We start from the raw sequence: 23,461 nt of genomic DNA, 5'->3' as shown, positions 1-23,461 counted from the left end.
AAGAAGCACCGCTATTTTCGGCTGAAAAATTCGTCGAGAAAATTTAATGGTGTTTTGTTTAATTAATGGAACATGCCATAGATTACGAATAGTACACTAGTCTGGAATTTTCGGAACAAAATTACCCATTTTTTCATTCGGGCACTTACTAAGAAAACCAGGCAATAATTCTGCGACCTTTATACGAGTACCGACTCCAGGTTCGGTAGCAAATTTATGTTTGTCATGGGAGATTCCGTGTCGTGCACGCCTGTATATTAATGCACCGGTGTATCTGAATAAAAACGGTAAAATGGAAATTTTGCGGTAAGACATGCGTTATTATTTGCCACTAGGGCAATATTAATTACGTCACGGCACGCAAGCGGGTTATTCACTTAACATCCATTTTCTACCGGGGGAATGATGACAAGAGTTCATTATGAGCATTTTTCTCCACGGCAAAGCAGTTTTCGCGCTGAGTACGACTACTCCGCTGATTGGCCACTTCACTAGCGGGGCACACAGGCGCATACAGACCATACGCTAAGCCGCAATGGTAAAGTATTTTTGCATACCATACGCCACATTAAATACGCTTATAATACACGCCACTCTGGCACCGTTTATCCCGTGAAACGATCATATCGCGTTGTTGCCATCTCTCTCTTTCTGCTAAAACAGTTGCCCTATGCTTCGGTTTTTCTCCACCGCTCCAACTTGTTGCAAAACCTTTTTCTGTCTCCTGCACTTGCTACAGTCTTCGGGTGTTGCATATATATCGTACATATATCATATATACGCATATTGCTTTCTATCCGCTCTCTTTAGAAAATCATTCCAAAAAGAACGCTTTAGCTATTTTCATCCCGGGTTTATACACCGTGTTCAAGTGTCTATTTTAATACCACTCGGTAATCATGTATTCACTCATACTCGTTAAGGATCGATTCGGCTGAGATGCGGCCTGGATCGGATGGACGATTGAATATATAAGCTTTGAGTCGGAATCCACCGGGATATATATGTAATTTTCCCCCCTTTATGGAAACAATTATCCATGGCCCAGCAGTGGATCGGTGCATTGTATCGCGTTGATTTATCCTCAGCATTCCACTGAATTCCCATCATGGCACGCCCGAAATATTTCATTTTCGACCGGCGCACAGCGGGCGGTGTGCGTAAATATCAAGATGCAGTGAAAATCAGCCTAATTGTCTTACTGGGCCTGAGTGTTGGATTACATTTATTGGTGCTGTTCCGCAGTTCACTGATGGATGGCGGCGCAGGCGGTGGTAGTATGGGGTGTCCCGATGTCGTCCAGCAGTCAGCGGTCTTCATCAGCGGCCCCCGCAGTAAACCAGCGCCATCGGCCTCCAGCTGGTCCAGTTCATCCGATCATAATTCGCAAGTGGAGCGCGGTTCCGCTGGCGGCCGCCGGCCAGTGGCGGCTGATGGCCGGCTTCCGGCCGCGGGCGCCGATCAGCAGCCGGCAGCTGCTGCTGCGGCCGGTCAAGCACATATATCAGCGGCGGCTGATGCGCTGCCGCTGGATGATGCCGTGGGGAAAGCTGGCAAGAGGAAGGATTACAAAGCGTTATGGCGATATTACCGCTTGACTGCCAACGTTAGCGACAGTCCCTATGCCCGACCGCGTCAGCCGCTTCCTCCTCACAAGAACATGGCGGATGTGTATAAGAGCAACGGAAGGTATAATTTTCTAACCAAAATAGGCGCAGTTGTTCCCGACACACTCACGCAGACCATAACCGATTATTTATTCATGCTGTAATGTTGCCATACATGCATAACAATCAGAGTTCAGCCCAGCGGGATCCAATATTAGGACAATATTTACTAGATAATATCTTTTTCGTGAAGTTTTTTTAATTCCTCCAAAATTCTAAACATAATTTTTTATAAAATTATGATCACTGCACTAGAATTTTTAACATTTTTAGGTATAGGAGATTGTATATTGCACATACTGCCAAGTTAACAACGTTTTCTTTTTAAATTCAGCAGTGTTTTATGTACTATAGTCTTACTATGTACTTGAGAGAAATGTTTAAATGTGGTATGAGCATGTACAGAGTCTGTAGATATGCCAGTGTTCGAAAACGAGCGTGATCGTGCAATAGCGCTTATACCGCATGGTGTTCGTGAGCTGAAATTTGAAAATGATGAACTGTTTGTGAAAAATTCTCTGCGGACTTTGGGAGAACGATAACCATGTTCCAACATTTTTATGCTTACATAAATTAATATTTAAGTCTACTGCTCAAGCGGAAAATTAGAGAATTTAATTCTGTTACAAAACGAATAAATTTAAACATTTTTAATTCAGGCATAATGTTAGCCCTTCGCTGACAACACATGCAGAAAAGGATAACCGCACAGTGAGTGCATAATGCGGAACTGGAAGAATGTCGCGTAGCGATTACGATAATCCAGCGACTACTGGCAGCGCCAAAACACAGTCTCTCGGGTACAGTTTGCGCGTTTGTTGGGATTTAATTGGTAAAAGCCGGACCTTTTACCCCGCCAAGTACATTAAGCCCATACCGCCATGGCCGTGACCAACGCTTCCCTTTTTCCTCCGATCCCGTCAGCGATGCGCGCCGCAGCTTCCTGGCGGCTGCTGTTGATATCTGATGGTGACATTAATGGTGTCATTTGGACTGATCCACTGGGCGTCATTATGTACTTCACCTATAATCCCCCCCAAAACACACTCAATGCCGATAAAATCGGCCATTTGCTCAATGTTTTTGTAATTTCCACTCGATTATCTCCGACATATAATCGGCCTGATGCATGATTACTTGCCTGATTACCGCCAAAGGGCGTTAATCATGGGAACTAATTAAATAGCATCCCCGGTTGGACATCAGCCGGTTCTGTTATGGTGCGATATGGTGGGGTTTTGATAAAAGTTCGCCGTAGCAGACATAAGCTACTTTGCAACACGACAAAATTCTTGCCACTTTAATAGCAGACATATTATCGTTATGAAATAAAACTTTTTCTCATGATTACAACGAAACGTTTTGACAGAATCTTAATTGTTTGCTTTTGATTAACAATTTCGGTGAGAAGATTGCGCACTAACAGATCTGAACATGTTGATATTCATTAGTAATTCAATTTTTGTGTTAAGTTTAGAATACTGTCCACAACCATTTTTTTTAATACAGTACGATCGTAAATCAATCCAAAAAATGTGGACAGTAATTGAATCTCAGGGTGAGAATAATAATAAGAAATTATTGAAATTTCACATAGAAAACAGACTTCGTAAATCGTATGAAGACCGAAGGAAAATCTTCAATAAATATGCTGGAAATCCTGAACCTGTCTGCTTAATGTACTGTGACATATTAATGCTGGGTCCCATGGTCCATTTCTGTCATAACATTCTTTTTCACTCTAATAACATTTTCTTCCTCATTTCACAGTCAATTTGGAAATACCGTATGGGACAGATTTCATGCTGGCATCACGCCCTATCAGCTCTATCAGGATCCGGCAGTTGTTGATGCTGTCCTCAAAGATGTACAAACGGCCGCCATTACGAAAGCCGGTAAGTACCCCCACAATACGGGGCACATGTAATGCATGCAAATCAACAGGAAGTGCCGCCAGTTAGCTGATGTGGCCTTCCGGTCTGTCGCACCTCAGGCTAAACGTTTACGCACTGCGGGTGTATGCCACCATTGCATCATGATTTACTGGTTCTGACAAATTGTTAACCTTTAATGCGACCTTAATTATTTTATTTTAATTCCGTAAACAAATCAAGCAAACTCTTTGGCTCAGCCTTCCATGACAATTTACACGCGCGTTTCAGCATAATAATGCATGCACTGTTTATGCATGCACAAACTACTTGATGATCCATTTATTTGATTTACATACATAATTTTTAAACTCGTTAAGGGATATAAAAGAACATTTTAATTCAAGCGACTGGTAACAGTAATAATTATAGGTTATTACGAACACATACTTGCAATGCCTTCGTTGCTTAATACAGTCACGGATGACCTCTGTGCAGCCTGTGTTTCTGCACAAGGTCAAGCTTATTAATCAAATCTTACTGCCTCATTACAAAATAATAGGCACTCTATTAAATTTGAGACACAATTTTTGTCACGGAAGGCGCATTGTATTCCGTCCGTAAAAATATGTCTGTTTATTGCAGAAATGAAAGACGGCGGTACCCAGCTAAAGCTGTTTATTGAGTTCGAGGGTCCTGGAAAAGCTCTTTTCAAACCATTACGTCTCAACAACACCCAGGAGGACAACCCCAATCATTTCTATTTTAATTATTTCGAACGACATTACAGTGAGATTGCGGCATACCATCTCGACCGGTAAGGAAAAGTGGTGCCGAGCCCTGACGGCATGTGCGGATAATTTGATATGGAAAGGTTTATTAAAATAATTTACTAAATTTAACCATAATATTATCTCGGTTTACATTATACCCAATAATTCTACCGTACTTTAATAAGGTTGACGTAGGATCATGTTCGCTATGGATGTACGTACTACGTAATACTGCTGTATTATAACAGTAATCTCTTGTACTCGTATTTATATATTAAAATGCGTCAGTCCGTGTGTTTGTGTATTCACATAATTACAGATTGCAGTAGTTATTTAATTTTTTCTTATCTCCAAACCTTTAGAATTTGCATACGCTGGTGCGTATTGGAATTTATTTGTTCATACACAGGCTGTAACAAAACTCATACTAGACAATACAACTGTACCAGTACGTATTAATGGATTTGCTGCATAGAATCGTTAATTAATAGTAGTATTACGAAGCATTTATTTCTGTTTCTTAGATTCAGAATGGCTGTCTCTCACGATCCACGAGATAGCATATGCTTAAATAGTGAGCAGCATCTGGTCTACATAGTTTTTTCGAGAACAGCGTTAAAATCAACGCAATATAAATTTTATCTAATTTTATATTTTACTGAAAATTTATTTCGTGATTTACTTCCGTCAGAAAACGTAAGGATGGCCTGAGTCTGTAGTTTCTTGATCACTTGAACGATTTACAGCGTCCTGGGTTTCCGTCGCGCTCCTCCGGTAACCGGTCGCATGGTCAATCTGATCACCGACGTTCGTAATCGTGCGGACGACAATCTTCGCGACACCTTCTACATCTCCCCGGCCGGCAATATCTGCCTGACAGGCGCCTGTAAATATTACTGCGACACCAGCCACGGATTATGCGGATCACCGGAGAACTTACCGGGTTCCTTTAGCGCTTTCTTACCGGAAGACGATGGGCCATCACTGCGCATGACCTGGCGACATCCCTGGCGACGATCATATAGCCGGCTCAAACTGGCGCCCTGGGAAATGGACAACACGTATTGTTTGCTAATTAAGACGATTGAGCCGTACGATGCCGGTCGGAGAATGTTGGACATTATGGATATGGCGATATTAGACTACATCGCTAATAATCTGGATCGCCATCATTATGAGACATTTTACGAGTTCGGCAACGAGAGCTCGCCCATCCATTTGGATCATGGTCGGAGGTGCGGTGAACTGTCACAAATTCACAATCGATGCTACGTATTTAAGTGTGATACACAACAAAGAAAATTTCATATTTAAAAAAATAATGGAATGAATTTTAGCTGGCTACAGTAAAACATTGTTGTAATACTAATATTATAAAGTGTATTTACCAATTTGTGCAAGTAATATTTTTATGAGGATAATGACAGCAATATTTTCCGAGCCAATTTTACAGTTTTTGTAGAGAGTTGCACTTTTCCTACGTACGAGTTTTTTTTCAAATAAGGTCGTGTTAATTACACAGATATTTGCTTTAAAAATTCACTGCCGAAACGGTTGGCATTCCTTTTTTGTTGATAATATGCAGACATTTACAGATGTCTGAGCAACTGTAAAAAAATCTTTTAACTTGCAGTTTCAATAAGTGGAAAACCGACGATCCATCCATCTTGACACCTCTAACACAATGTTGTCTTATCCGGCGATCCACCCTGAAACGCTTGCTGGACCTAACCCGCGGACCAAAATTAAGCCATCTTTTAGATGAGTCCATGCGCTCCGATCCTCTGTATCCTGTCCTGAATCAAGAGCATCTGGATGCGGTAGACAGGCGCGTTCATGGCGCACTGGATGCCATCGAAACCTGTTTGAGAAATGCCAAAAATCCATCAGATATTATTATCCAAGAAGATCTCAAATCATGGAAGCTCTGAGTGAAGTGTCGATCGTGACTTTATAGGTTTAGAAGAAGAAGCCGGGCTGGATAATGCTTAACGAGGAGCTGTCAGCACCGCAAAAGAACTATGCGGTTTACGTATATCCTACTAGGCTTCCTGCCAGCACAGAAAACATCAGACACTGTTCCACGCAAAATGCCCGGAAATTCCTGAATAGAACAATGTCTACGTCCAAACACCTATACACTGTTGGAGAACACTTTTTGCAGCTCCGGACCCATTTCAACTCGACAACCGTACACTTTTTCTGAATGATGCACATTGTGATATTTTTTGTACAATACGGAGTACATCTGTATCAGAGATTAGATGATGAACGCTTGACATAGAGTTATCTTTTATGCTACTGCAAAATTAGGCTGATTTTGATAATTATTGCAAACATGGGCCTTGATAATATATCTTTGAAATTTGGATCCGTCCTTTCAAAAGCTTTGTTGCATTTTTTCAATTTAACGAACGTAACACATTCTGGTTTCTAGTTTTTATTTTGGAACGCCGAGTTTGCTCTGGTAAAAAGAGTGACAATCGAACTTTCTTTTGCACAACGATGTCACACATTATCCAGATGCAAAAGCGTAAAAATCTACTTATCCAGTGTTTAAAAATCCTCAACTTTGGCGCTAGAGCCGGATTGCAATCATTCCACCATTACCGCAATATGGAAGACCGCAAGTTTTCCACTTCGAACTTGCCGACTAGAGAGCTTAAAATGTTTACTTTGAAGGGCAGCCTTTTAGCGTTTTGGCAGAAGGTACTACGAGTATATCGTCACCGTGGCTAATGATCGGCATAAAAGCTGGTCTTCAGCAGTTTCGGTGGTGAGGGTCACCGTAATGTACATATTTTTGATCAGAGGGCAGCTGTGGTCTGCTTGTTATTTCAGAAATCGCTTAGTACTCTCGCTATCCCTATTTTTTCCGTGCTTGCAAATATCAACATTGTACAACGCTCGTCGAACACGAAAATTATTTTTTCAACCACATCGAAAACCAAGCGCCAAGGTTAACAAAGGTCAAAAAAAACAAGGAATGACGTTACCAATATAACGGTCAGTGATGCTTGTAAAAGTGCGACTAGAGAGCAAATAATCCAGAATGACACGATAATGTCACGTTGCATTAGCAGACATTGTACTTCAAATTATTTAAATATGTATGTCATGCAGTACATTTTTTTTTCAGATGTGAGCACGTACAGTATCACGCGGTATCGCCGACCAATCGAACAAAGTCATGTAATTGAGCACCTAATAGGTAAAAGGGATCAATGGGTACATGTATCTCTTTCCAATATTACAAGTAGCCGATTGAAAATAATACGGAATATTTGCTTAATACCACGGAATATTTGCTTCACGGATATTGGCTTAATCGCTAAAATAATCCGAAAGTACTTGACAACATCTTCAGTTTCATTTTCAATATGCATGCTCTGCATCGCATTTGTTGCCTTCGATCAGTGCGATGTGCATGGAAAGCAAGAAAAGTTAGCGTTTCCTTTGCCTGTATAATTAAAAAAAGTTCCAACCAATTTTCTAATTTACGCGCGCTTGAACACGTTATAAGCTTTCGCTCTTTCGTGCGTTTCAGGAAGTATAACAGAATTTTCCTCTGGTATTTCCAGAAATGAATAATCCGATCGCAGAAACTGCATTAGCTGAATGTAAAATATTAAACGTCGAAATAATCACTCTTTCACTGTTGTATCCCGTGATGCTGGGGTCACTGCCATATTTAGGCCCTGCTTACAAAAAAGCGTTGCACCAAAGTCGTCATCTGTACCCATTGCTGAACATAACGCAAACGATTCTCGCGGATGTCGCCGACATAGGTTGTACGGATATTGCTGCGGACAGTGTTTACCGGGTAACGTCGCATATTGCAAGACGCAATGAAAATGGAAAACCGCGCAATTGTTCCATAATAACTTTAATGTGGGCCGGTAAGCTGGACGCTACTTATAGCAATAACAATACAGATACAGCTTATACAGATACACCGCACTGGGTGCAATCACTTTTAGCTACGGGTTCTAGTGCTTCAGGAATTTTTATTCTCAAACCCGTACTATAGGTACGAGTATTAATAAATTTTCTTATATTCTGTATGCCGCCACTATAAACCGATAAAAGCTGACATCATTGAACTTTTGATCACGAACTTCAGGATGTGGCATGGAAGTCAATGAAATTTATCCAGTTGCAAGGGAGATGGACATATTAATGATGACAAAGTTAGTGCTACAACTTAGCCTGTTAACGTTTGACTTTTTGTTACCACATGGATACAAAATTTGTGACCAAAGGTCACTCGAGCATTTCACTTATTAAGTACAGCCGTGCATATTGTACAGATGCTGTAGCATATTGCAGCGTAGGTAGCTTACCGGCAATTCGAGACAAAACCCTGACCCCTACCTGGATTGTAATCACGACGAATTCTTACTTAACGTACACAACCGTGTACTTTAACCTGGCCCGAAGATACGGTTGGAATCGTTTTGGCATGATCACCGATTATGGAGCCAATTCATATTTTCCAAAGCTGTCCGACATATTGTACTCCCAGTTAGCTGCATCTGAATCTGGAATGCAAATCTATCTGGAGAAGTTTAATTCCACTAAAGAAGTTGTTAATTATGGTGGAATACTGACGCGTTTAAATGCGATGACCCGAGGTACCCCATATTTACCTATACAAAATGATTTCCAATACATGCTTTAATTTGCGCTTGTATAATGCATTCAAAGAAGGATAAACGCATAAAGCAAGTCGAATGTTTTCCTCTTTTCTCATACACATCTTGTTATCGTTCACGGTTTTTGCTGCCTTCTTGATCGTCTCACCATTTTGCTGCTAAAGAAGCACGTTTTTTGTAGTGTTCTTGTTTTTTGGGGACCCTCTTATATTCAGAAAATTTTTGGTAAGTGGAATTAACCGGAAAACCCAGAACTTCTTCACTACTTTTTCAAAAGTGATAATTCAGCTATCATATATCAGTTATGCGAATATGATTCAATAACTGGGTTGTCGACTTGTCGTTCTTGATACTTTTCATCCGTTTTAACTTTTCGTATATTTGATGTCATTACGACCTTACTCCGATTATTCTTTCAGATTAAAGCGGTTGAACTAGATATGATGAAAGGGGAACACGTGAGTGCAAATAATTATCATAATAAGACTGATATTGGGTCGGCAAAAGCTGCGTTCACATTAACATTTTTGAATTCGATAGTGCCGGTAAGTATTCTAAATTAAATTTTGCGTGGATAGAAATTCAGCTACATTACTACGACACTCGTACAACTACAGTTATTCCATGCCTGAACCTGATGATAACCAAATAACTTGATGTATTGCGAATATGCAGACTGCAGAGTAATATGCACATAACCTGTCTGCAAGGATTTTCTCTTTAGTTAAATACCTCGTACAGATATATTGGTTGGCGCTCTCGCATTTATGGCAACTTTCGTTATTTAGATCTACATCATTACAACGCCCTTTAGGTTCAATACTGACCCCGGTTATTTAACGTGGCAGAAAGGAGATTTGGATGACCAAGTGAGATATCCAAAACTCCTAGCGAAATTAATACGGATGCATATGCTACATTCGACTGACTACAAGAGATTCGAATCGATAACCGTTTCTGTTTCTAATCCAGACTGTGCGTCTTGCATACCGTTCAGTGTTCATTATTGAGCCTCATAATACGGTTTATGGCAGCACGAATGGATCCGACAAATTTTCACTCGAGATGAAAGATTTGACGAAACGGGAATACAATTATACATATAAGCCTTTCGAGCTGGTAGGTAGGCCGAGTGCTCAGTTAAGACCGGAGGCATCTGGGAAAAATGTTTTTTAGATAAGCCCCCATCCGGCGTCTGCATATGCTGGCATACTTATGATCGCTCAGGTGTGTATCGACTATCTAGTCTCTGGATTAGGAAATATGTATGACGTTGCGATCTGCAGAACATCAAGTGATTTGCGTAATTTAAAGAGGTTTGTTATATACCGGTAATTATTTTTGTTAGGTGATCAACGAATTGCTCGTCTCCAAGTCTTTCAAATCGCTGGAGTCTGGAAGGGAAATTGCCAAGCGCTTCTGGAGCCGGGCTTTTTATACAGATGTCGGAACTTTTTATATCGATCAGGTTGGGGAACGTATACCCACGGTAATGGTGAACCAACTGGACTGGAATACATCTCAGATCCGGGTATAATCTAGTTCCATGTATTACGAAAATGCGAGTATGAACAAAGCTCAAGTATATAATACAACTTTATATAATACAACTTTAAGAATTTAATTCACGAATTATTTTTTAGACTGTCTTTATACAAAATTCTGCTACGTTAACTCTGGAAATAATTAACGAGCCACAGTGGCCGGGCGTTTGGCCGCCCAGAAACGTACCAGTCTGTGGATTTCGAGGAGACTCATTGGCTTGTGCATTTAAAGGTGGTATTCTGCGACATGCTGCACAAAAACGAATTTTTAACGAATCACGGTTTTTTCATAACTCTGAGCACATTTGCATTTACCCTTTGCAGGACACACTGACCTTTATGCCGGATCGATTGCGGGCATCGCAGTCGTAATCCTTTTGGCAGTCAGTTTGGGTATAGTCATATCTAGGTAAAATTAGCTGATACGTTTTGAATTAGCATCAGCAATATTGACTTTACGAAAATTGTAATCGTTTTCGTCGAGGCACGCATTATGTTTCCTCTGAACATCGTCATGGTGTTCGCATGTGTGCAAACCTCTTTCCAAAATTCCTGACTGGAAGTTGTTAATCTATAGGCGCTTAGCATACGATAAATTACTCAAGGATACTTTATGGATAGTCGATCCGTGTCTGCTGAGATATGCGGACACCAACCAACCTTTCAGTTCCCCGGTAATACCGAAGCGAATTTTTGTATATTGGATTACTGTTGTTGTAACTGCATGACACTGAACATTTTTATACAGTTACCATCAGATACAAAATCCCGGAAACTCCTAAAATATAGCGATGACCAGCTTGTCTGGATGTCGTATGGAAGCACTTTGGAATCGCCGATGGCACGGACGCGGGGATATCTTTGCGAGGCTGCCATAACTTACCTTTCCCACGTAATGCCTCAATTTTTTTATGAACACATTCAATTTTCTTTCTACAGTAACCACAATTATGTAAAACTGCATTGCTGTTGCCGGTGGACTGCATGTTGTTTCATAATGATTACGGTTCATTAGAGGCACCTTTATGCAACACAGCAGACAGAATTGTTTTGGATTAATACAGATTATTGGTGTGTCTTTAGATCCTACGGCTTGACCATCCAAACATCAACAGATTCATCGGCTTATGCTGGTTGAACAACGTGGTGCACTTTGTTTACAACTACGTCAGTCGGGGTTCTTTGACAGATCTAACACACCAAATTACTTTGGACTATGACCTGCAAATAGCACTTATTTTTGATGTACTGCGGGTAAGTGCGAGTACTTCATTTGTCTAAATTAAATAAAAAATTATTATTTTAAGTTGTTGCAACTTCAACCAGTTCAAATGCCGCAGGGAGTAAAAGCCATTCACCGGTCGCAAGTGAAATACCACGGAGCTCTAACAAGTTGTTGCTGCTTCGTTGATGAACATTTTACATTAAAAATTGGAGAAGCGGGATTTATTAAACTACGCAAACGGATGCGACCTTTAAAAAGTACAAAAAGACCAGTCGACAGTCAAACCAGCAGAACTGTGGAAACTAATCGCAAAGGGTCCGATGTGAAAGCAGTAGGAATGGTGTTGCTGCATATAATAACGCTTGATGACCCTTTCGCGTATACCGCAGGTAACAGGCAGCTGTCTCTTTTGCTAACAATTTCTTGAAGCATTTCTCATTATCATAAATTTTTAGAAAATAGCCCCAAACTGAATCCAGAAAAAATAAAAACCAGTACAATTTCCACAAAACTTTTGGAACTGTTGCCGGTAATAAGGACGTGCACAGATGATCCACCGGAAATAGCGACAGTAATACAAAGCGCTACACAAGCCCTTGGTGTGAAACATAATTACGCAGAAGAAAGTCATCTTTTTGAACGGATTCTAAATCGATTGGAAGATTATACGGCGGAGCTGGATCGGCAAGTCGGTGCAAGGACTACCGCGTTGTTAAATGAGCGACGAAAATGCGACGCTCTCTTGCGAGAAATGTTGCCCAGGTAAGACTGATGCAGCTCTGATACGAGTACAACAGTACTCGTAATAAGCCGATTATAAATGATACGGTTATAATCTGGCGCTTGCAGTAAGGTCATTGAATTGCTACGGAAAGGAATTACGCCTGCGCCAGAAGCGTTTGACTCTGCAACGATTATGTTCACGTAAATATTTTTCAAGGCTTGCTTTTATTTTTACGTATTGCATCTAATCATCACAGTGAAGCCATGATGACGGCCATCCATACTTTACAGCGAAATCGGGGGATTTCAAGGAATTGTAAGAAGTTGCAAACCTGTGTCAGTGATGACATTTCTAAACGATGTACGTCGATTGTGAAGTACATGCTGTCGTTAATAAAGACTGCATCACTGACTTTTTATTAATTGTATACCATGATCACCATTAAACACAACCATGCAATCGAAACTTCTCAGTGAAAACTCGTTTATGGTTCTGCAGGTATACACAGCGTTCGATACCATCGTTTCGTGCTTTGACGTTTACAAAGTGGAAACCATAAAAGATTCGTACATGGTTAATAATTAAAATTTGATGATGTTGTAAATTTGTCACTAATGTGCTTTCCACGGTTGTCAGGTTGTGAGCGGTATCCCAACCAGAAACGGCAATTGTCATGCAAAAGAAATCTGCAGCCTAGCCATCGCTCTTGTCAAGTCGTATTCCGGTTTCGAGGCCCTTCACGACGGACAAACGGCACTCAGAGCCGGTGTCCATACCGGTTCCTGTGCTGCAGGGGTTGTGGGAAATAAAGTGCCACGATACTGTCTGTAAGGAGCCGATTCGCCAGCTATCCTGTTTAACTAAGGTCACTCATCTTGTCAACGGTAACAGTTTTCTGGTTTTGTCAGTTTTGGTGACACGGTAAATACTGCGTCGAGAATGCTGATGTACAGCTTTGATTCGCGCGTCCATATCAGCGAAAATACTGCTCGGCTACTGATGCTGCACTATTCCGAGTTCAAACTTCTACAACGAGGGGAACTAGAAGTCAAAGGAAAAGGAGCGGTCAGAACGTATTGGTTGCTGATTGAAGAAATCTGATTCTGGACTAGATGTATACGTACTGTATTTTATAACGCCTTTAAAATGATTAAATTTTAAGATAGAGCTTTGGTTATTCTTACCATTTAAGTTTTAAATCATCAAGTAGTGCGAACGAGCCTATACTCTCTACTCTTTAGGCCTTCCTTTTGAATAGGTATTTGAATGGATAGTGTTTGTTAAAACAGTCGTTACAGTCTTTAGAGAATCAATTATTATGAAAGTGCGCCACCGTACATTCATTTATTAATTTTGTGTTTATAAAAGCAAAACGCTGCAAAACCCCAGCTTCAAAATTACAGCGCCGTCGTATTATACGTGATTTGAAGGACAATAAGCTGATCGGGTTTAATACTTTCGTAAGTTCTACGGTTCCATCATGCAAGCGCACAGATCCAGAAGGGTACTTTCTATACTTAATAATTTTAGTTCAACAATACCAGTTGCTTGCTGGTCACGCTACTAGTCGACGTTGTTTTTTGTTTTATTCCCTTTGGCGGCACACCTATTCCCATAGAGCTAACTCGTACGATAAAGTTTGGACTGTATAATTTTGTCTCCACCGCTATCGGCACTCTGCAGCATTTGTAAAGCATTGACGTCAAAATGTCTCACTAATTTTTAAAAAGTGGTGAAGGGTTGATTAAACTCGAAGACTTTTTGTCCTCCGCCTTCGACCTGCCCATGAAGAATATTCCATGCATGATGCATGCGGAATCATTCGCGCACGTAGAATACGAGTAAGTATAGTACATATAGGTATGACACAATTTTTTCTGTATGTTGGCGCCGCTGATGGTCGGCGTTTTTAACGTTTTGTGGGAGCTGCAGTGCTGCCCGTCAAGGAGGAGAAGGCTCTTTTTCTCGTCCAGTTAAGACGGAGTCGAAAACCGAAAATCGACCGTACTAGCCGCGTACGTACGTGCCTTGGTACCATGATAAGTGCATGCATTTGCGCAATATTAATACCGTCGTTGGGAGGGGTCGTTGGTTCCTGACAGACGGGAGTCAGTACGCCTGGTCAGTAGCTGATTAATTGTGTTGCACAGGCAGTGAAAAGGTAAAGCGTATTCGAAAAGACGATCTAGTACAGCAGCGCAACCCTTTTCACAACTCTGGCGTGAGGAAGATTACAGAATAATAAGCTGCGCGAAGGCGAGAGCCAAACGAAAAGAGAATTTCTAGGGATAACCGAAATTGTAATAGAGGTGCTCACTGCCTGTACATTGTTCTTTAGTATCGCTTATTGCCACAGTGCCGACAGATTAATTTGCAAAGTTTTGACGTCATCTATATAGATATTCTGTATAAGCGCACGTGCTGCTGAGCTATATATATATAGTCGAACAACACGATACATTTAACAGGCATACAGGAAATTCCAGTTTCTTTAATCCTATCGGTACCGGACTGTTAAATAAAAATTATATTTAGCAAGTTTTTTTTAGTATGCCTGGTAGATTGTTACAACCCGGTTCAGATATTAAATAATTTTTGTTAAATGTACCTAGTTGTTGGATGCAAAAGTGGCAATGAATCATGCTGCTGCAAGTTTTAATTATACCAACGTGACCCTTTTGTTAAACTTTAACCAGACAACTCACTGGACGGTTGTGAGCGGTATCGAGACGCTTATCTTAATCATATCGATAGTGTTGAATGCGGCCGTGTTTTTGTTTTACATTGTAAAACCAGCTGCTATAACTTCCTTTGGTGTATATTTAATATCGCTGTTCGTGTCCAATTTGATCTACCTCTGCGTATCGAAATCGTTAGCAATTTCTGCTCAAGTTAACCCATACTGGCATATGAACAATTCCACTTGTTTTTTCTATCTGTATGCGACAAGGGTCATCAGCGTTCTGCCCGTACTGTATCATGTACTGATATCGGTGAACCGCTTTTGGGCATACAAATTTCCGATTTCATACCGAAATCGTCATGCCAACAAGACAACTGCCATTTGTATCTGCTTGGCAGCCGTTGGCTACGTGCACACGATAACCCTGTCAGGCTTTCTGATTGATGTTCTTCGATATCATCCCGAGATATTTCGCGGATGTGTTTCTTGGCTGAGCACCAAAGGAGCGATGCCGGTATGGACGGGATTGGAAAACACCATTAGCCGCTATGGCCCGCTGATAATCATCCTTTCTTTGTATGTATACTTGGTCATCCAGAGGTTATATCAACGTTCTCCACAAGTACGGCCGCGAGAGTCCAGTTCTGGGGCTGTACGAGCCATCCCAAGTGAAGGAACGCCTGCTGCACACACATTTCGCATTCACCGAAAATCCCAGCGCGATATTGTTAGACCGTTTGTTATATTGACATTAACCTCTATTTGCGTTATCGTGTGCTGGCTGCCGTATGACGTTTATTATTTTATCAAATACGTGGTTAAGATTGCTATGCCTAATGTGGTGATGGATATTTGTGCGATTTTGTATTCCGTTCAAATTATGCTCGATCCTCTAATGTTTCTGCTTAGTCTCCGCCAGAGTAAGTTTTTTCCCTTCCGTTGCGGAGATTCCTGAAAGAAGTTCTGGTCCTCTTCACTACTCAGAAGTGCAGTTATTTTTTTTACTGTGACCATGTTTGATAACTGTGCGGTGAGAATTAAGCGGTGCGAATTAAAAACTTTTAAATGCCGCAGAACGTCATCGCACTGAGAAAAACAAAATTATTAATATCTTAAACTGAAAATTAATGTGTTATTCAGCTGGCAATGGATTGTGAGCGACCAACCAATATGTAGACATTTGACCTTTGCCCTGCCAAACGGAAAATGTAAATCAGTTTTAGTACGTCAGCTGTAGTCGGAAGTTCATCTGCTTTAAAATATCTGCAGAAAGAAGTGAAAGGTTACCTTGACATCAATCAAACCTCGTTTAAGAAGAATAAACTGATTTGCGTGATGATTGCTCAAATGCTCTGCTGCATCCACTGAAACGTGTATTTTCAAGCCTGCAATAAGCCAACTAAATAAAATTATTACTGTCGCCGCTATTGATCCAAGGTTGTGAATAAAAATTCATTTACGTATAAATGTTCATGAGCATGCACATAATTTGGTGTCACCATATTATATGTTTACGTCCAGGTATCTATGTACACACGAAATACCAGCCAGCTCTCGGTCGAGTTTTGACAAGCGATTAAGAGTTCCACCTGGATGAGACTGACTATAAGCCGTAAGCAAAAGTACGGTATTTCATACCTTGGCCAAACGAGGTCATGCGGGAGGCAGTATTAACGGTGTCACCAAATCTGTTTCGAATCGCTCGGTTATAGTTGAAAGAACCCAACACACGGCAGTAAAAGATTACTACAATCACTACAGCCAATGTTAAAAACATCTTACAAGCAGTATCGTGGCATTTTTGTTCCAATAACGGCTGCAGCGCAAGAACCTTTGAAAAAAATTTAGAGTATGCGATTATTGTTGGTTATAAAGCTATGTATTTCTTGCAATAAAATCTACATCAGTTTCATGTGATCAAACCTTCAGTAAGACATTACAAAAATAGATATTAATATTATAGATCTTTTCTGTCATATCTTACTGACGGCTTGCCAAATTAAAACTGCATTTTACCGGTATGCATGCCGAATTTTAGTAGCAGCGGTCCCTGATGTCTTCCCAGCCGTAGCTGGGGTTGCTCGCAGCGTCCCAGTATACACAAAGCCATTTTGGCTATTTCAGCTGAATGTCGTTGACCATTTCGCTCGGGAAGACCACTTACTACCTATTACGAAACATAACATTTTCCGGTTACTCATTCGCATAGTTCTCTGCTTAATAAAGTTTGAAGCTCATGACGGGCAGTCGTAAGCCAAAACAAGCAACTGTCCGTATTCCGGACCGCGTATTAGATAATGTACCAGTCTTTACGATTTAGACATTTCGTTTAACAGTTCAATCTGGTCGTACACTGTCAACAACAAGCTTTGGCCTACAGGTTGCTTTTCTGCAAAGTACCTCACCATATAGGTATCGGAAACTGTTTCCACTTTGTACACATTGAATGTGCGAATAATGCTGTCCAGCAGATGGAAGGTCGCGTTGAGGAATGTCCCCACTTCAAGGGGATGGCTAATCGACACGATGTGGGCAAAGTTTGCCACGGCCGTAAAGCAAACAGTGACTTCATCGAACATTTCCGGTGGGACGTCCTCGCCCTGTTGCAGCTTCTCCACAATGTACCTAGAGAACAATTTTAATATTCCATAGAAGAAAACTCAATAGTGTAAAGCAAGATACTTTGGGATGATTTGGTACAAAATGTGGTCGGCATTCCGTTTCTGCTGTTTGTACTCTTTGGTACGCAGATTGACCTCCCTCATCAGTTCGTCAGCGAAGGACTGCAGACGATGCATCACGGCTTCTGTGTACGATATCTGTTTATCCAGCCCCGGTATAGTTACAATAAACTTGCTGATTCTGTGCATCGAAGGCCGTTTTTCGGGGTCATCTTGCCAACAGGACTTCATCATTTGAATGAGATTCTTGTCGTATGTGTCAAGCAGAACAGTTGGGCGAAACGGAGGATCTTGGTTAATTCGCACTTTTTCAAGAATCGCTATGCACATACGGTACAGGTGCAATAATCATTACATGTATCTGCAAAACTTACTTCCATTTGACATACCTTGAACAACCATAGAGCTCATTTCTTCTTTTCCTCGTTTATACAATGCATTTTTGATGCCAAATGGTAAACATTCAAACAAAATTTGGTGCAGTAGAATTCCAAAGCTGTAGATTTCGGATTTGTCGGTGACCTTTGTGCTAAGTTGCTTTAAAATTTCTGGTGCAAGGTAGAGGGAATTCCATTCACCAGATTCTTCAGGTAGCAGTTTTTTTGCATTATTGGTTATTATCTCTAATCCGAAATCTGTTAATTTCAGTGTAAGAAACCGGTCAATCAGGCAGTTCGTAGCTTTCAGATTTCCGTGAATGCCCAATGGCGATGCTTGAATATAGCCCAAACCCTGCAAAGTGTAAACGTACTCGTATATCGTCGTCCAAATCTTTGTTAATTGACGTCTCGTCAAGCTCTTGCGCGCAATATTTTACTACTACGCTGACATTTTACTATTACGCTTTCTACAGAAAAATTCCGAATGTTTACGTTATGTTCCGTAAAAAAAATGGCAAGCTTCATTTGTACTTATCATTACAGAATTGCTTACACTGTACATACTTATCAATCATACATATGCATGGGCTTTTAACCTGCGCTTTGTATAGAAGTATGCTACCACGCATCTTCTTAGTTTGCAGCAAATTTTTGTTAAGAAAAAATCCAGCATATTTGGCATTAGTTCACTGCATTTAAGAAAAGTCTTACCGACACCAGGTCATGAATAAATGAATATTTCAAGTCAATTTGCGAACTAAAAGCTTCAGCGTCCAAGATTTCCTCCAGGGATCCTTTCGGAGCAAACTCCGTAACAATTTCCAAATGGTCCGAATGAAAAACAACTCCATAAAACTGAATGATATTTTGATGCAGCATGAGTTTCCTCTGTAAAATCTATATTACTTGACGCAGCACAACGTGAACTTCGACACGCTTAAAATTTTATTTCATCGTATATACCGTGCACAAACGCTCATGCTCCGTTCCGACTAGTTTAGAGTACTGGCCTTGTGTGTATTCGTATGTCTTTATCCATACAGCGTCACCTTTGTAAAACACTCGGTTTCGTGCTCGGAATTCCGACTGTTGCACGCTAGCATGGGCCTGCAAGGGAAACTCTTTTTTGAAACTGAAGCTAACAGTTCTTTACAGTTTGCACCGTCATAGCACCCTTGTTTGTTATAATGTCTCCTAAAATCTTTAAATCGCTACGAGGCGGAGTACAGAACAGAAATCATAATTTTCTGTGCAGTGCAGTACCGGCTTTTTACCAAGTACATACCAGTCCTCCCATAAAGCAGCAGCTTTGAGCTCTACCCTAGCTGACCTATACTTGCAGTCTTACACTGACTAATCACATTGACACATTCGTATCGGTAAAGCCAGCTTGGTAGCTTCGCTGCAATAGAAGCTAAAATTAATTTTGGCATCCATTTCTTTGCGATTCCGTGTTAACCCTTGTAATTAATTTCCTGTCGCAAATACAGAGTACCATGGCAAAGATGCTCGGAGAATGCAGTGCCTCAAGATTCTCCTGAGCTCTGACTTACCGAAGGAGTTACTGAAGCGAGCCGCATAAAGCTGACTTTTGACCGTGACATAGTTGGTGCTAGAGGCGGCACTACCGGTGATCGCCGAGATGGATATTCCATTTGGGAGCACGAAAGAATCCACAGCTGCGCCTTGGCGGATTGCACATATCGATATCTAAATTCATCAGTAGCTTATCATTTTTATACTGTTTCACCGACCTTCCTGTTAATGGCGCAAGAGACCTCAAACACCCGATTATAAGCGCCGCCAAGACAGCAATACTGGGTATTAATACAGATAGGCAAATTCGCAAAGTGATCGCGCCTACCAAAATGGGCATCAAAAAATTAAAAATTTTGATCAAGTGAAAGATGCGGAATGTATGAGATATACCGTCACTTTCCTGACAGTCTGTACTGGTCACAGCAAATTCGCACAATGGTCGACTGTCTGGAATGGTGTCCTCACGAATCCATCGGCTATCGTTGTGCGCCGGGAAAATACGATTACGATAAACATCGTAAAACAAAACTTCCTGCACAGATTAATTAGCCACTTTATGCGAGGGTTGGCGGTTGTTTTTTTAGAATTGATACCGTTTCTTGAACGGTGACAGCTGGATTAATACCTCCAAATCCTCGGTGTAATTGGTGTATCCCCATACTGCATACAGCTCACTTCTGTCTCCATTGGGGTTGATGTACACCGGTGATTCGTCAAATGACAAGAACTGACGATCTAGCATACGACGATAGATTTCTCTCCCATCGCTATGGTTCCATCCCAGCTGTATCGTTTCGTTCATCATCTGAAACGACAGTCATCTCTTTCTGGACTGAACAGCTGTGATTTCGTACACGCTTTCGTGGACTGGAACAACTCGCGACACTTTCGATAAGTTCTGCTTATTTAACCTGCGCCGCTGCTCGGGCAATCAAGAAACTGGCCATGGCAAGCCTTTGATTCTAAAAAAAATGAGACCACGTTGTTAGCTGATTGTGTTTGCTTAGCTGCGAATAATTTGGTGTAATTCTTAAGGAAGTAACTTAAAAGATCACGATTTTGTATTTCGTTATAGCACCTGCTGGTATTTCATGACCTGGCTCTTATTGTACTTTTCGCTGGCTTGCTGCTCGACATAAAGAAACAGGCTTCGCAATAACGGGGTAATCTTCAGACCACTTAACGACACGAAGAGCAACGATTCGTAGGCTTGACGTGCGACCTAAAAAACCAGATCAAGTTCGGGTATATAATAACATGCAGATTGCAGCATTTTTGCAATGAAACGTTAAAGTACTGTACTTACTACCACCTTGGTACAGTACTACCAAATACGCAGTACTGTATGATCATGAACTCTAGAAGGATCAGTTTACCTCGTCACTGGAGTCATTTCTTTGCCATCCCCAATGTCCTCGGGTTGTAGAGTCACCGGGGAACGGTACGAAAGTGATGTAAGCCTAAAGCAAATATTTTTGTGTGCTTTTGGCGGATTCGCGTCCAGTTTATAGGCGTTAGAACAAGCACAAACGCTCGCGTTTTGCTTTAATTAATGTAAGGAATATTAGTTAAATAGTGATCCGAATCTTTCTCTACTTTGTCAAATGTCATGTTTACTGGAGTGTTCGTAGTGAACTATATATATTAATTAATATGTATATATAATATAGATTTATCAACTGTAGTTAATGATGTATTAGTAGTGGACTATATAATTAATTATTTATTATGCACTTACAAAATCCTCGCTGATCATACCAAGATCCCATGCGCTTATCTAGTAATTATCAGAGCCACACTGTTAAATAATTTTTCTCATCTTCAGTGGAATAAATGGGCTGCGGTTTACCATGGTCATCCGGACTTTTTCCATCCGTGCAATTATTAAAATAACTGCAATTAATATGAAATTTATAATGATCCAGAGAAATTACTAATGAAATGTTCTGTAAGTGGTAAAAGTATTTTCAGGTCTTTTTGACACTTACTTTTACTATATCCTCGCGCGGTTTTCAGTGCTGCCACACGGGATGCCGAATCAGTTAAATTGACTAGAAGGTCGTACATGGAGTAGCCAGACTGGGTTCGTAGGTCAGCCATTATCGTGCGAAAATCATTGCACGCTTGTAATGTGGCATCCTCCAAAGCGATATCGGCTACGTCGTCCGAATCACAGAGCATGGTTACGTGATTCCAATTGTAATATGCCAATAACTGCCTACAGTTAGAGTGCTTTGTTAAATGAGAAGTAAGCAACTTTAATGCATCTGGAGTTTTTGCGCTCCATTTTAAAGCAAGAAGTAGATATGGCTTTTTAGAAATTTTATAAGCGGTCTAAGACATATGGGGTTCAGGTTGACTTAGGCTTACTTTAGGCACATTGCGTATTCCTTTGACAAATTCGGAGAGAATCTAATCAGTGTAGGAAATAGTGCCTTGTTCCCCAAATCACTTCCCGCTCCGGCACTAAGTATTGCATAACGTACAAAATTAGTGTCAAGAATGTGAACAAGTCGCATAATAATGATATTTCCAAGCAGGTATGAAATTTGATGACCAGTTACCTGGACAGGAACAAACAGTTCCACTCTACAACAACATACACAAAATTAAGGCTCATAAAGAGATGCATAATGATAAGACAGTGTAGAATCACAACGCGCGCTATGAAAGCTCAAAGCACGGTATAAAGGATTTTATATGCCGTGCTCAAAGGTTAACAGTTAACATTCCATAGCTTTACTGATCTCGTCCATCGCTAACCCTTCATTATGCTAGTTATATACGAGTACATACTGCAGAATAAATCTTGGGGAATATAGAAAATATTCCACCAGTACCAACCTCTCGCAAATGCTGCTTGTTCGGTGATACCCGGTGTACAAGCTAAAAAAAGAAAATTCTCAAGGCTAATCGTTACTGTCTTGGAACTTGTTTTTCGGTAAGCTTTTTTAAGTTTTGATTTTTCTTGGCAATTGACCCTTTAAAATTGTGACTGCATGAATCTACCGGAAGAAAGCATGACCCAGTACTCCGCGCCAGAGTCTTCCGTCCAGAATTTGCCAACATTATCACCAATCCCATCAACAAAATAATCGCAATCCCCTTGATGCTCGGGTGGACTATCAACCGTCATCCTCATGAACTCAATGTCTGGATATGTATACTCAATTTCCTGCCAGGCAAGGTCAAATGCCGGTATGACAACAAAATTTCTCGCCGAAATCGTCGAAAGAACGGCGACCTTTACTCTCTGCGATGAGGTGTTCACAAAGTAATTGTATGCGTCATTACCGCGTGCGCTGTGATATTGCAGCAATATTCCTAGTGAAATACTTTCCAAAATACAGCATAGCAAATAACAGTTATTAGGAAAAGACATAATAGTAAATTTCCAACCGAACGTATTGCGATCAGCGATGTACATATCAGCTATCTCAACTTCATAGCTGACTACAAAAGTGACATGTGGGTTGCAAATTTTTAAAAACAATTTGTCCCTCGATCTCTGAATCTGACAGTATATGGCCAGTGTAAAACAAGTTTATACTTTTGAGCTTAGAAATTTACTGGCATTTGCTATTAAACGTTGCGTAAGGCCAAGGTTTTGATCCTGTATTACCAAATATCCAAGTGAAGTTTTGAAATCAAACTACATGTAAATACCTACGCTCGACACATCAGTGCGTGCGTTAGTCAGCTAAACCATGTGATGCAAT

At 40.8% G+C, this 23,461-nt stretch overlaps 3 protein-coding genes across 7 annotated transcripts; 2 read left to right on the top strand and 1 right to left on the bottom strand.

Moving 5' to 3' along the window:
* Positions 1–562: 562 nt before the first annotated feature.
* On the top strand, positions 563–6,803 carry LOC129588455 (extracellular serine/threonine protein CG31145-like). The gene is made up of 5 exons (XM_055482661.1): positions 563–1,689; positions 3,438–3,562; positions 4,184–4,355; positions 5,058–5,546; positions 5,945–6,803. The coding sequence occupies exons 1-5, from the start codon at positions 1,109–1,111 to the stop codon at positions 6,240–6,242; spliced, it is 1,665 nt and encodes a 554-aa protein (XP_055338636.1). The 5' UTR covers positions 563–1,108; the 3' UTR covers positions 6,243–6,803.
* Positions 6,804–8,822: 2,019 nt separating this feature from the next.
* LOC129588453 (atrial natriuretic peptide receptor 1-like) lies at positions 8,823–13,772 on the top strand. 4 transcript variants are annotated; one of them, XM_055482655.1, is made up of 19 exons: positions 8,823–8,945; positions 9,148–9,191; positions 9,386–9,511; positions 9,755–9,835; positions 9,939–10,085; positions 10,143–10,193; positions 10,315–10,497; positions 10,610–10,742; positions 10,835–10,919; positions 11,088–11,184; positions 11,259–11,402; positions 11,594–11,764; positions 11,851–12,124; positions 12,191–12,497; positions 12,585–12,659; positions 12,750–12,774; positions 12,958–13,032; positions 13,096–13,286; positions 13,368–13,772. In XM_055482655.1, the coding sequence occupies exons 1-19, from the start codon at positions 8,858–8,860 to the stop codon at positions 13,558–13,560; spliced, it is 2,490 nt and encodes an 829-aa protein (XP_055338630.1). In that variant the 5' UTR covers positions 8,823–8,857; the 3' UTR covers positions 13,561–13,772. The 4 variants fall into 4 exon arrangements, with proteins under 4 accessions (XP_055338630.1, XP_055338631.1, XP_055338632.1 ...); XM_055482656.1 differs by having other exon boundaries at positions 9,386–9,424; positions 12,750–12,819; positions 13,368–13,770; XM_055482657.1 differs by having other exon boundaries at positions 8,896–8,945; positions 9,386–9,424; positions 9,781–9,835; ... (1 more) ...; positions 12,750–12,819; positions 13,368–13,770.
* A 2,407-nt stretch (positions 13,773–16,179) lies between these two features.
* LOC129588451 (atrial natriuretic peptide receptor 1-like) lies at positions 16,180–22,885 on the bottom strand. Of its 2 annotated transcripts, XM_055482653.1 has the most exons (24): positions 22,752–22,885; positions 22,587–22,628; positions 22,307–22,331; positions 22,113–22,208; positions 21,731–21,960; positions 21,592–21,635; positions 21,481–21,519; positions 21,119–21,202; positions 20,821–20,964; positions 20,654–20,704; positions 20,368–20,547; positions 20,133–20,274; positions 19,982–20,063; positions 19,757–19,913; positions 19,167–19,310; positions 18,915–19,091; positions 18,213–18,555; positions 17,825–18,143; positions 17,548–17,767; positions 17,159–17,309; positions 16,925–16,973; positions 16,781–16,830; positions 16,430–16,527; positions 16,180–16,334 (listed from the first exon to the last, which is right to left on the bottom strand). In XM_055482653.1, the coding sequence occupies exons 1-24, from the start codon at positions 22,882–22,884 to the stop codon at positions 16,275–16,277; spliced, it is 3,060 nt and encodes a 1,019-aa protein (XP_055338628.1). In that variant the 5' UTR covers position 22,885; the 3' UTR covers positions 16,180–16,274. The 2 variants fall into 2 exon arrangements, with proteins under 2 accessions (XP_055338628.1, XP_055338629.1); XM_055482654.1 differs by lacking the exons at positions 16,180–16,334; positions 16,430–16,527; positions 16,781–16,830; positions 16,925–16,973 and having other exon boundaries at positions 17,191–17,305; positions 19,982–20,274.
* Between the last annotated feature and the right edge of the window lie 576 nt (positions 22,886–23,461).

The sequence above is a fragment of the Paramacrobiotus metropolitanus genome, unplaced genomic scaffold, assembly GCF_019649055.1.
Source record: "Paramacrobiotus metropolitanus isolate TYO unplaced genomic scaffold, Prichtersi_v1.0 Parri_scaffold0000029, whole genome shotgun sequence".
Lineage (NCBI taxonomy): Eukaryota > Metazoa > Tardigrada > Eutardigrada > Parachela > Macrobiotidae > Paramacrobiotus > Paramacrobiotus metropolitanus.
This window is presented reverse-complemented; position numbering and strand designations above follow the sequence as displayed.

Excerpts from the sequence above, each read along its gene's own strand:
- LOC129588451 (XM_055482653.1), bottom strand. The coding sequence starts at position 22,884 with ATGAGGATGACGGTTGATAGTCCACCCGAGCATCAAGGGGATTGCGAT. Across the intron at positions 21,203-21,480 it reads GTATGATCAGCGAGGATTTT|GCTTACATCACTTTCGTACC; the intron begins GTAAGTGCATAA and ends TATTTGCTTTAG. Across the intron at positions 20,275-20,367 it reads ATTACACCGAGGATTTGGAG|GAAGTTTTGTTTTACGATGT; the intron begins GTATTAATCCAG and ends TAATCTGTGCAG.
- LOC129588455 (XM_055482661.1), top strand. The coding sequence starts at position 1,109 with ATGGCACGCCCGAAATATTTCATTTTCGACCGGCGCACAGCGGGCGGT. Across the intron at positions 3,563-4,183 it reads GGCCGCCATTACGAAAGCCG|AAATGAAAGACGGCGGTACC; the intron begins GTAAGTACCCCC and ends TGTTTATTGCAG. Across the intron at positions 5,547-5,944 it reads CATTTGGATCATGGTCGGAG|TTTCAATAAGTGGAAAACCG; the intron begins GTGCGGTGAACT and ends TTTAACTTGCAG.
- LOC129588453 (XM_055482655.1), top strand. The coding sequence starts at position 8,858 with ATGCAAATCTATCTGGAGAAGTTTAATTCCACTAAAGAAGTTGTTAAT. Across the intron at positions 10,194-10,314 it reads GCATACTTATGATCGCTCAG|GTGATCAACGAATTGCTCGT; the intron begins GTGTGTATCGAC and ends TATTTTTGTTAG. Across the intron at positions 13,287-13,367 it reads AAAGTGCCACGATACTGTCT|TTTTGGTGACACGGTAAATA; the intron begins GTAAGGAGCCGA and ends TGGTTTTGTCAG.